At 41.0% G+C, this 12,380-nt stretch overlaps 1 protein-coding gene across 1 annotated transcript in view; it reads right to left on the bottom strand.

The window, feature by feature from the left end:
* The window catches only part of LOC311308452 (uncharacterized protein), a gene marked incomplete at its 5' end in the record, with an annotated part of 49,395 nt that overhangs the window by 9,549 nt on the left and 27,466 nt on the right, over nucleotides 1-12,380 (bottom strand). The window contains 3 exons of the mRNA XM_084437411.1: nucleotides 351-423; nucleotides 1,731-1,843; nucleotides 2,081-12,322. Of these exons, the coding sequence (XP_084293537.1) occupies nucleotides 351-423; nucleotides 1,731-1,843; nucleotides 2,081-12,322 (10,428 nt within the window). The remainder of the gene's footprint in view (nucleotides 1-350; nucleotides 424-1,730; nucleotides 1,844-2,080; nucleotides 12,323-12,380) is intronic.

Here is a 12,380-nt window from a genome sequence, read left to right as displayed (position 1 = left end):
AGTTAGCAAAACTTCAATACTTCACCCTGACTGTAGCTCTGCTACTTGGACCTGTATTACATAGACAGACTGGTATGGCGTTAACTACTGGGGACCCCTAATTAGACAAACTGATGCCATTTAAACCGGTGGGGACCCCTAATTACACAGACAAAATTGTGACGTTAACTAGTGGGGACGCCTAATTACACAGACTGGTGCGATATAAGCTAGTGGGCAAATGTTAGAAATGTGGCAACCAAAATAAAGAAATTCCATTTTGGGACTGATTTTAAAAATATTTGGATTTTGAAGAGGTACAGCAAAATAATTTCTTGAGTAAATACAGTAGTAAGACTCCCAACTCCTACCTTGATGGGGTGGCCATCTCTCCTCTCCCCAGCCTGATGCTGCTCCTTCAGGGCCCTGCTGCTCTGGTCAGACCTAAAAAACAACACGCAGTAAGTCTAATGGTATTTCTAATACTAAACCTGTTCAAGCGGTTAGTCTAATGCTATTTCTAATACTAAACCTGTTCAAGCGGTGGTCTTCCAAGCAGTCGCTGAGGCAGAGGAAATTATGTGCAGACATGTTGGACTGTGTTTTTGGTTGTGTGTGTTCGTTCATGCGTTTGTTCGTTATTTAGCAGGATTACACGAAAACTATCAGACCAAACTATCTCCACAAAACTCAGTGGTGGCATGTACCATGGGCCAACTCAGAATGCATTACATTTTGGAGCTGATCACTGGACGGATACACAAATTAAAACAAAACTTGGCTGCCCATTCTTTACCTAATTCACCTCCTTTAGGTCTTCTGCTCAGTTTACCATACTGCATACTACCTGGTCTCCACTGTCTCATTTCTGTTTTCGCTTTAAAATAATGTAACTTAAGAAATTAAAGGAAATAATTAATTTCTAAATTGCCTGAGTAGGATAAAAAATATAGAATCATTTATTCAGCTTGCTAACGGTAAACTAAACCTAGGTAATGTAGCTAGCTAATGTGGCTGATGTGATATGTTGCCATGTTGGGCGGCTTGATTTAGGTAATGTACCTGTATATCTAGCTGGCTAACGTTAGCTAACTGGATAGCTTTCCAGTGATTCCTGGCAGACTAAAATATCGGTGTTGTTAGAGAAAACATTGTTTAATCGGAACATCAGACCTCAGAACTCCAAGGTATACTCACTCAATATGAGGGATCCCTATCCCATGCCATGAGCGTACAGCACTTCTAATCTGACGACTGACTGACAAGCGGAGCGAAAGTGAAGAGTACCCAGGCCAGTGAAAGTGGTGACGCAGCATCATTTTTAAAAAAGCAGTAACTAAAATGAATTGTGATTTAATTTAATGCCAGGAATCGCTGGTGAACATGAAATGGCTGCATTCTTCAAACAATAAAGATTGAGAAAAAATGTACAAATAAATTAAATGTTGTTGATGATGTGCCAGGGTTGAGCTCCGGCTGATGACGTTTGGGAACCTATGTGCTAGTGATTGATATTTATACTGAGGAGTGAGTTTAACCATTTCAACTTGGTTACACCAACAAAATGCATTCATGGGCGGAGCCCTGTGATCTCTGAGCACCTTTTCTAGTTTGTGATGTGATAATCTATAGGTCTTCAGGTAAAATAAAATTACCTTCAGTTAACCATAGATGGAATTGTAATATGAAATCACGTTAATGTTAACTGTTCACCTCCACAACTGTCCATTAACTTTCAACTACGATTTTACCTGAATTTGGCCAGTTCTGCCTGGTACCTACTGACTTCTTTCTCTGCCTTAAGTCTGGAGGATTGTGCCTGCTGCAATGCTCTCTGCAGCTCATCCACCTTCTTCCTCATCTCCTACAGTAGACAAAATAAAGCATTGGTAGATATAATTAAATGTTTGTGGAACAAAACAATTAAAATACATTTTTTATATTTCAGACATTAGCATTCCTGCACCACAAGCAACCCATAGCATGTAAAATAAAAACTAAACTTTCTGACTAAGCCTGCATGCTTCCTGAAAACACAACCAATGAAACAGAAATGAAAAACAACATCCAAACACAAGCGTTGCCTCAGCTGGTGACTTACCAGCCCATCTCTCTCAGTGTGGATGCTGTCAATACTGCTTTTAAGGCTATTTGATTCCTCTTGGTTCACAGAGTTGACTGCACCCAAGCTTGCCCCTTGCTTGCACTCCCCCTCCCGCCTTGCCAGCATCAGCTCATGCATCAGCCTGTCGCGATCATCCTGGATGCTGGCCATGGATCTGGAAAAGGCAGACACCTGTCTGCTGTATGTGTCATTCTCCAGGCTGACCCGTTTGAGTTCCCCTTCCTTCTCTGACAAAGCTTTTGACAACTCGTCCATCAACTTTGCCAGCTGGGACTGGGCATCTTTGCTTTTTAGGGCAGACAGTTTTTGGACAAGGATGTGCCTCTCTTTAGATAAGGTAGCCAATTCTGATGTGGCATCCCCTAGACAACGCTCCACCTTGTTCATGGCTGCTCGGGTCTCTTTGAGCTCATCATCGTATCTGTTCTGCATGATCTTGAAATCCTCAATGAGCTGATCACGGTCATTCTGTAGAGCCACCATGGCATTGCTCAGAGACTCATTCTGACACTTAATGCCCTTGGTTTGGCCTCTGGCCTCAGACAACAGATGATCCTTTTGCAAGATGTCCTGCGCCAGCTCTGCTAGCCTTTGATCTGCATTCTCCTTCACATTTCTAATGAGTTCTACCTCCCGCTCAAATGCCTCAAGCTCACTGTTGTATTTGTCTTCTGCTTCTGTCAGTTTCTTGTCTGTCTCATTTTCCAGTCGCTGCATGCTGTTTTTCAGCTCATCTGCTGCAACTTTCTGCGCAAATAGTTTTTGCTGGAGGTTGTTACATTCAGCAGCTTTGGTAGCTACAGCTTGCTGCAAATCAGCAATGACTTTGCACTCATTACTCTGAGCTCTCTCCGTTTTAAGGGCCAACATATCAGCATCCGTATGGGTGACCTGAGTTTGAAGTTCGGCCTTCTCTGCTTTTAAGACATTGTTTGCATCCCGTTCCCTTTGGAGCTCCAAGAGGGACTCATTGTGCTGCTTCTCAGTTGTGGCCTTTTGGTTTTCAAGGGTTTTGATAGTATCTTGTTGCTTTTTGAGTTGCTCTTTCAACTGGTTGTCCTTTATGGATAGGACCTGATTCAGATCCTCTCTGTATCTGATCAGCTGTGCCCTGAGCATGGCGTTCTCTGAGTTCAGGTCATCCATCTGGTGCAGAAGAACCCTAATCTCATGTTTAAAGCCCTTGGTTGCATTAAGGTCTCCCTCAACGGTACCTTGTGTACTGGAAGACAGTGATGCTATATTAGCTAAATGTGTCTCTGTCTCTCTTTTGAGAGTATTAATCTGCAAATCTTGAGAGTCTAACTGCCGCCCCAGTTCTACGACAACCTTGCTCTCCGTGTCTTTTGAACTCTGCACTTTGCCTGCTGGTTTCTGCAAAACCAATTGCCTTTTCATGTTAACACTTTTCTGTTGACCCACTATACTATCACTATCCAGAGCTTGTGTTCTCTCCAAGACCTGACATTCAAATTCTTTACTCTTCTCTGATACTTCCACAAGCAATTGATTTTTTTCTGAGCAAATGCTTGCCATTTCTTTTCTAGCCTCAATAACAGGGTTCTTAAGCTCTTTTTCAATGTGCTTTCTTCTTTCAACTTCATTAAACATCCTGTGAGTCATTTCCTCAAGCTCTCTTTTCAGTAATTCGTGAGCTACATGTGAGGTACACAGAGACCTTTCTAAATCTAAAATCAGCTCCTGGTATTTAATGCAGTCATGTTGCAATTGATTAATTTCATGATGTTTGTCTTTCAGCAACTCTTGCAGTTCCTCCTTTAAATTCTTTGAGCCTTCGTTCCCTCTCTGGACCATTTTAAGCTTCTCAAATTCCTTGACTAATTTCAACTCCAGTTTCTCTTTTTCCTGAAAAACCTGAGCCTTTTCTTCTCTGCTTGCAGTCAATTGGGAGGAGAGCTGTGTGTTTTGTGCTTGGAGACCACTGACTGACTCAGTCAATTCCTCAATTCCTTTACAGTTTTTGAGGGTCATAATCTCCAAATATTCATTCTCATTTTTCACTCTGTCAGAGATCTCCTGGACATTTTCAAGCTCCTCTTGCAATAGAGACTTGTCATCTTCCAAGATCCTTACCTTTTCATTAAGGCTAATGATCTCTTGGCTATGTCTGTTGATAATTTCTTGAAGCTCTGCTTTGGCAAGATCTTTTTTGCCTAATTCCTCTTCGTGTTCATTCTGCATTTGATTTAGTCTTTCAGAGATATTTCGCCGTTCATTTAGCATCAATTCATTGATTTCCAACTGGGCAGCCAGTTCCGTTTTGTGAGTCTCAATCTGAGTAGTCAGTGAATTATTCAAATTGAGTGCTTCATCTAGTTTAACTTGCATACTATTCTCACTGGCTTTTGATTCTATGCACAACTTTTCTAATGAACAGCTTGCCTCTTTCAGTTCCTCCGCCAGGCTGCCATTTTCATGCCGAAGCTCAGTCAGACTTTCCCTTAGCTCAGTCAGACTCTCCTGAAGCTCTTCTGATGACTCTTTAAGGCTGTGGATCTTGGCTTCCAGCTGTTGGTTTCTGGTAGTCAACTCGTCAACTGTAGAAATTTGTTTGTCAAATAGTAGCAACTCTTTTTTCATGTTTTGATTTTCCTCCTCTAACTCCTCGATCTTCTGCTGCTTTGTCCTGGCAAACATCTGCATCTTCTCTTTAATTTTCTCATGTTCTTCCTCCATCTCGCTTATCTGCTTCTCCCTCTCTGACTCCAATGTGTATGCTTTAAAAACAGCTTCCTGTTTCTCTCTCCTGGCTCCCTCCAATAGCGGTCTCATCTTATCCACTTCACTGCTGACATTCTCGTAAGCTTGCAAAAGGGAGTCATACTGCTGCTTCAGCTCTTCGTGTTTGGATTTCCACTCTGACAACTCTGTGAGTTGTGAGTCTTTAAGGGACTCAAGCTGAAAGGAAAAGGCTTGCTTCTGTTCGGTGATGTTTTCTAACCTGAGTTTGAGGCTTTCACAGGCTGCAGATAGATTATGATTATCATTAAGGATGCCTTCAATCTCAGCAGCAAGCTTTTCTTTATTCTTACTCAGAGATGAAACACTGCTTTCCAGATTCTCATTTAGTTGTTTCAAATTGGTAACAGATATTTTTAGTGCAGAGTATGAGGCCTCCATGTCTTTGTTTTTAGCTGACAGTGTTTCTATTTGTTCCTTGAGTACATAATTCTCCTTCAAGATCTCTCTCCTGGAAATTAAGGCAGCTTGAAGCTTCTTGGTAGTCATTTGGCTGTCCCGATCCTTAGTTTTGCTGGCATCTTCCATGCACTTCTGCTGGAGATCTTCACCTTCCGTCCTCAGCTTTTCCGTGGCAACTTCATGCAGGTGGATCTGCTGCTGCAATTGCTGTTCTGTCTTTTCAGTAACAAAAGTCTCAGAAATGTTTTCCAGATTGAACTGATGGGCCTCCATTTGATAGGGTGAAAAAGATTGATATTGACCCTCTCTTTCAGCCAAGGCCATTTTGAGACACTGTAGAGTATTATCCTTTTCCTCAACAAGCTGTCTTAGGGTCTCCAATTCATCTAAATTAGATAATGATGTTTTACGGATGTCTTCTAATTCCTTAGCCTTCTGGTCATAAGTCAACTGAATAGCAGTTAACTCATTGGTCTGATTACAGTGTTGGTTCCGGAGACATTTAAAATCATTTTTCAATTCTGAGAGCTCTTGGTTGTATTTCTTTTCATTTTCTTGAGACTTCTTTATTGTTTCTTTTCGTGCCAGTAAGGCAGCTTGAGCCTTCTTCTGAAATAAAGCTTTTTCTTGCTTTTCTTTGGCCAGATAATTTTCTAAATCAACGGCAGCTGAAACTGAACTAGTCAATTCCTGTTTGAAGATATCTTCTTGCTTTTTCATCTCATCTTGAAGCTGGTTGAATTTAATTCTCATGTCACATCGATCATGTTCAAAGGCCTCTTTATCGTCAGACATGCTGCAATAAAGCTGCTCAATGATGGCACTCTTTTCATTAAGAGTATGCAGACTTGATGTCAAACACACTTCTTGCTCATTTAGCTTCGTTTGTAAAGTTTGCACATTGCTTTTTAACTGTTCCACAAGGTCCTCTCTTTTTGATTGTTCCTGTGCCAGCTCAAGAAGTTCCCCCTCTTGTTGAAGAAGTTGCTGTTTAAGAATGTGAATGTGTACCTCGTGTTCTTCCGTACTAACCTGAGCTTTGGCACTGACTTTTTGTAATTCATTCTGTAAAGCTAAAAGCTCAATTCCATTCCTCACATTTATCTCCTTTTGATTTGCATGTTCTTCTATCTGTTTTAATAGATCTTTTCTTACAACAAGAGCTGCTTGGAGCTTCTTCTTCATTACTTCTTTTTCTTTGGATAACTTGTTGAGCTGGGCTTTAAGATTATCATTTTCTTTAACCAACTCCCCATTTTCAAAATTCTTAGTTTCGATCTGAGACTGAGAGAGGGAAAGGTGAGATTTTACCTCTTCAAGCTGTTTTACTGAGTTAATGTGTGTATTCTCCAAGCTTTCCACCTGTGATTTTAAATTATTATTTTCCTCAGTATGTTTCATTCTTTCATTTGAAACAGATTCCATAACTAAGGATACTGACACATCTTTCTCCCTTACCTGTTGACTGAGACCTGCAATTAATTCTTTCTGCTGACTTAACTGAATGTTCATGCAGGTGATTTGATCTTCTCTCTTTTGGATTTCACTATTTAAAGCTGATAGTTTAATAGTTACATCTCTCATATTCTCTGCCTCAGTTTGAAATTGCATTTGGATATACTCTACCTGTTCTTGTAATACAAGTTTTTGTTGACTTTCACCATGGTACATTTTTTCTTTCTCTTTGAGGGTTAATTCTATCTTTCTATGTAGTTCAGAAACGTTGTCCAACTCTCCTTTCAAAGAACTTAAATCAGATTGATGACTTTCCCTTAACTGTTTAATTGTGGTGTGTAAAGAGACCTTCTCTTCTTCCAAGGCAACTAATCTTTCAGACATAGTTTGTGACAATACAGACAAATCTTTATCAGAGCACTCCTTGCTAACTTCCAGCTTTCTAGCCTTGCTTTCCATATCCAGAAGAGCCTGTTTTAAAGTGACATTTTCCCTGTCTTTTTCCAGTACAGATGCCAGTATCTTTTGTAGCTGTACTCTAGATGCTGATGCTTCTAATTCTTTCTCTTTAAGCTGGTCAGACCCTTGTCTAATTGCTGAGGTTGCCTCTGTCAACTTTTCATGCAAACTATCTAGATCTTGCTTCAATGCTTGAACTTTAAAATCTTTAGACTTCATTTCATTTTCAACACTTTTTAACTGTTCAACAAGTAGATTCTTATCTTGTGTTTCTCTTTCCAGGACCGATATCCACTCATTTTCTGAGTCCTGAAGAGTTTGCTCTATCTTTTGAATGACTGATTTCAATTCAGCAATTTTTTCACTTCTTACACTAACCTCAATTTGTAGATTCTCCTTCTCTGCGATCATTTTCTCCAATGCTTCATTCATGCTGCTGGACTGCTGCTGTGTTTGGAGCTGCATCTGTTCTTGTATCCTTTGTATTTTGTGGCTGTGGCTCCTACCAACTTCATCTCTCTCAGCGATTAATTTATGAACTCCCTTTTGCAGTTTTGCTTTTTCTTGGAGTGTTGCATCCAGACGTTGTTGGTGTTCTTGTTTTGACAGAAGCATCTCTTCTTTAAGATCCTTATTTTTTTCCTCAAGTCTCTGGATTTCTGACACTAAATGCTCTGTGTGTTTAACCTGGGCTGTGTACTGACTGTTTATTGCATGGAGGTCCATCTCTTTTTGTTCAAGGTTTTCTCTAAGTGCATTCACCTGAGCAGCCACATGCAAATGCTGAGACTTCAATCTCTCAATCTCAACAGTCAATGAAGAGGTGCTCCTTTGATGGTCGGCAAGGGCATTCTCATGTTCCTTTGAAAGATTGAAATTAATGGTTTTGAGTTGCTGAAGATCCTGTCGAAGCAGTGAAGACTCATTCTTTAGTGCCTCTGTGTTGACCTCTGCGGCCTGGAGTGCAATGTTACAGCCACTGAGGGCCTCACTTAGACTTGAAATATCCTCAGTCCTTTGAGAGAGCTCTTTTCTGGCTTCCTGCAGCTCCTCCAAATGAGCTGCAAACTTCTCTTGGAGATTGACAAAGGCACCTTGCTTCTCTTCTGCTGACTTGCTGATGTTTGCAGACTTAGTGGAGAGTTGCTGAATCTGACTCTGCAGCTGAGACACCAGATTGGTGCTCTCCGTGAACTGGGCTTTGAAGAAGGCAGCTTCTTCTGCTCCTCTGTGCATATGCTGAAGGGCCTTTGACTGGTCCAAAACAGCAGCCTCTTTTTCCTCTAAGGTTTTCTTCAGATTTGTTATTTCAACGGTCTGTGTATGGAGGGTAATGTTGAGTTTTGAGATTAATTCTTGAAGGTCTGACAATTGTTCTTTCAAGCTATTGAACTCAGATTCTTTGGCTTGGAGTTTTGAATTGAAACTTTTGCTTACAGTTGAGGATATATTCTTATTTTTAAGAATGATTTTCTCTTTCTCTTTCAAAGTCTCTTTCAAGAGGGAGGACTCAGATGTTAAGTTGTCAACTTGACCCCTAAGCTGTACCTCTTGCTCCGTAAATCTTTCAGTTAGTTTGCTATTCTTTTCCACAAGATTTACCAGTTCACCCTGGAGCTGTGTAATTGTTTCTGCATTTGAATGTAGCTGGGTTTTGAAACTCTTAGAGTTTGAAGTGAGTTTCTCTCTGAGCACAGTCAACTCTCTCTCAGTCTCATGCAAGGATATATCTCTGTCTTGAAGACTTTCCTGAAGACTTTGGGCTTGTATCTGCAGCTCAGTGATTACCTCCATCTTCTGGCTCATCTGACCTTCCACCTTTTCTAAGTTGGTTTGTAACTGCTTAATGAACATATTTTGCTGTCTCATGGAGTCATCTTTCTGCTGCAGCATCAAAGCTAAACTTTCCTTATCTGCACAGGCTGCTTTCATCTGTTCTGTTAAATTACACATCTGACTGTCCCTGTTTGAGATCTCTGTCCTGAGTACTGATATTTCTTCAAGTGACCTTGATGCCTCTGTGACTGATTTTTGAAATTCAGTCTTTAATCTCACTTTCTGTTCATTCAATGCCTGCATATTATCCATAAGATCCACTACTTCAGTTTGCTTCTGGTCCATCTCTTGCCTCAATTTGTCTTTTTCTGCTACACGGTTTTCTAGAGAAGCCCTCAGTTCAGTAACTTCTATCTCAAGCTTTGCTGTATTCTCTTTCATAAAACCAAGTTTACTACTTATCAGCATCACTGACTCATTTGTTGTATTCTGCTCATCTTTGTAGTTCTGATATTCCTGTTCTGTGTGTCGAATGGTCTGTTCTTTTTCCTCTAAACGACAACTGAGTTCTGAACATTCTCCTCTGAGTAACTCAGCCTCACCCTGAAGATTGGATATACGCTCTTTCTGCAGGACAATTTCACTCTGTAAAGAGCTACATTCCTCCGTTTTCTGCAGCAGCATGGTGTCCTTCTCCATTAGGCCAGATTTCAGAGCTGTGTCTTGCTCCTGATGAAGACGCACCGTTTCCTGGAGCTGCACCAGTTGGATTTGCTGTCTCTCAATTTGTGTACATTTATCTATGAGAGTTGTATCTTTATCAGCCAAATCGTTGTTCAGTTGATGAATTTGCAGATTCATGCTATCAATTTGCTTATGTAAACTTGCAATTGCCTCTTCCCTCTCCCTAAATAGACTGGTGAGGTGAGTATATTCATTTGTTTTCTCCAGCAAGCTCTGTTTGGTTTGTCCAAGGGCCTTGCTCAGTTCATCAGCTGCTTGTCTGAGTCCATTCATGTCTTTCAGTAAAACATCAATATACGAGCGGTTCTCTGAATGTTGAATTTCAAGGCCAGACATTTGTTCCTGAATTAAACTCCTTTCTGTGGTTAGTTCAAAAACAGATTTTGTCTTCTGAGTCAATTCCTGTTGCAATTTATGATTCTCCTCAGTCAGACTGTTCAGTTGTGTGCTCAAATCTGAAATCTGTTGTGAAGTCCCAGTGACCTTTCTATCAAGGTCAAATGCAACCTGCATTTGCTGGGCAAGCTCCTTCTCTCTGATCTCATAAGCAGTTTGGAGTTGGTGGTGTTGCTCACTTAGTGCTTTAATGTGGCTGTGGAGACCAAGCGATTCAACTCGCCCCTGTTCCATCTCCTGCCTCAGCTCAGCTACATGGTCCTCCAGAGTCTTTTTTAGTGTACTATTTTCAGACTCTAGCTTAGTAGCACTCTCGTTCATGACACCAAGCTGGCTGCTTAACGTCAGTACAGACTCCTTCCTCTTGTTCAGCTCATCCTTGCTGTCTTGACACTCCCGTGTCATGCATGTGAGGGTCTCTTCTCTTTCTTTGACAAGCTGACTCAGTTGGGAGCATTCTGCCTGACTTGTTTCAGCCACGATCTTAAGCTCAGATAGGATGCATTTCTGCTGCGTCACTTCACTCTTTAAAAAGTAGCACTCCTCCTGTTTCTGTTTCAACAAGGTGTCCTTCTCTAGGAGACCAGATTTTAGAGCATTTCCCTGCTCTTGAAGTAGAGACAAAGTCTCCTGGAGTTGTATTAGCTGGCCTTGCTGAGTCTCCATCTGTGATTTAAGGTCTGTGACAGTCTTCTCCTTTTCACCCATGTTGAGGTGGAGTTGTTCAATTTCAGTGCTCATGTTGTCAACTTGTTTCTGTAGAAGTACAACTGTCTCTTCGGATGCCCTGAGCATTTTTATGAGATTAGTACATTCATTTGTTTTCTCCAGCAAAGTCTCTGAGATGGAATGTTTGTTTAGTTCTAGGACCATGTTCAGTTCATGAACTTGAGTACTGAGGCCATCCTTGTCTTTTTGTAGTCCTTTAATAATTGTGACATCTTCTGACTGCTGTGTTTCAAAGGCACGTATTTTGCTTAGAAGGGAGACCCTTTCATTTGATAATTCTGAAAGAGATTTTGTCCTTTCAACTACTTCCAGTTGCAGTGTCTCATTCTGCTTTGTAAGCCCATTTATTTGCGTCATCAGGCTTTTCTTCTCTTCAACAGAAGCTCCAAGTTTGTCACTTAGTTCATCCACATGTTGCTTTTGTGACTCAAGATTTTCAGTCATCCCTTTAAGATCAGTTTGTAAATGCTGATTTTCTGTCTTCATGCTTTTCAAGAGGCTCTTAAGTTTTGAGATGTTTTGAGATTTACCCTGGAGTTCCTTCCCCAACTGTTCAATTTCAATATTTCTGGTTTCTAATTCGGTGCTGAATTTCTGTCTGTCTCCCTCAGCTTGTTCCTGAGTGATCTTGACTTTTTCTTCCAATGAAATTATGGTATCCACTTTTTCTTGCATTGTCCTTTTCACTTGCTCTTGACACTCTACTTGCTCCTCCAGTTGTTTGGATAAGGCCTGTAGATCTTGTTTGTGTTTTTCCCCCTCTGCAAAAAGCGTGTTCTGTTCTTCCTTGAAGGATTTGAGGTCTTTCTCATATATCTGCACCTTGTCTTGCAGCTGGTCCTTTAATTTTTCACTGGATGAATTATTTTCCTTCAGCTGTGAATTGAGACTCTCAGACTCCTGCAGTTTCTGTGAAGCCAGCGTTACATGCTCCTTCAGCGATGAGATCTGAGCTTCACATTCAGAGAGATGATTGTGATGGGAAACATTATGCCTCAGGATCTCCGCACGGAGGTCCTGGATGGTCTGCGTGTCCACTTTGACTTGCTTTGTCAGGTCCTTAACCTCAACTAACTTACTTTCCTTCTCCTCTTTGACCTTGCTCAACTCATTCTCTGTGTATTTCAGCTTCTCCATCAACTCTGCCATTGTGGTATGCAAAGACTGCTTGTCTGAGTCCTGTGAATCTTTGCCGATCTGTGCTTTGGTCAGAGCACTCTCAATGCGAACCAGGTCTTCCTCCTTGTTCTTGATCTCTTGTTTAAGTACAGTGATTTGCTCTGCATACTCCACCATGTTGCCAGAGATGACACATATCTCTTTGTCCTTTTCCAAGAGGATATCTTTCAGATTATCAATTTCTCTTTCACAGCTCTGAAGGTCATGGATGAGTTGAGCCCTTTCTTCTAAATGTGTGGTGTTTAGCTTGTCCAGCTCGTCATTTGTCTGATCCAAGTCAGTTTGAAGAGTTTCTATGATGGCCTCTTGCTTCTGTGACTGCAGATTTGGAGAAAGAAGTGTTCCCATGAGTGTGAAATGTCTTAAGTGTTCATTA

The sequence above is a fragment of the Borostomias antarcticus genome (assembly GCF_949987555.1).
Source record: "Borostomias antarcticus genome assembly, chromosome: 4".
NCBI lineage: Eukaryota > Metazoa > Chordata > Actinopteri > Stomiiformes > Stomiidae > Borostomias > Borostomias antarcticus.
Note: the sequence above shows the minus strand (reverse complement) of the source record. Positions and strands in the feature narration are given on the sequence as shown.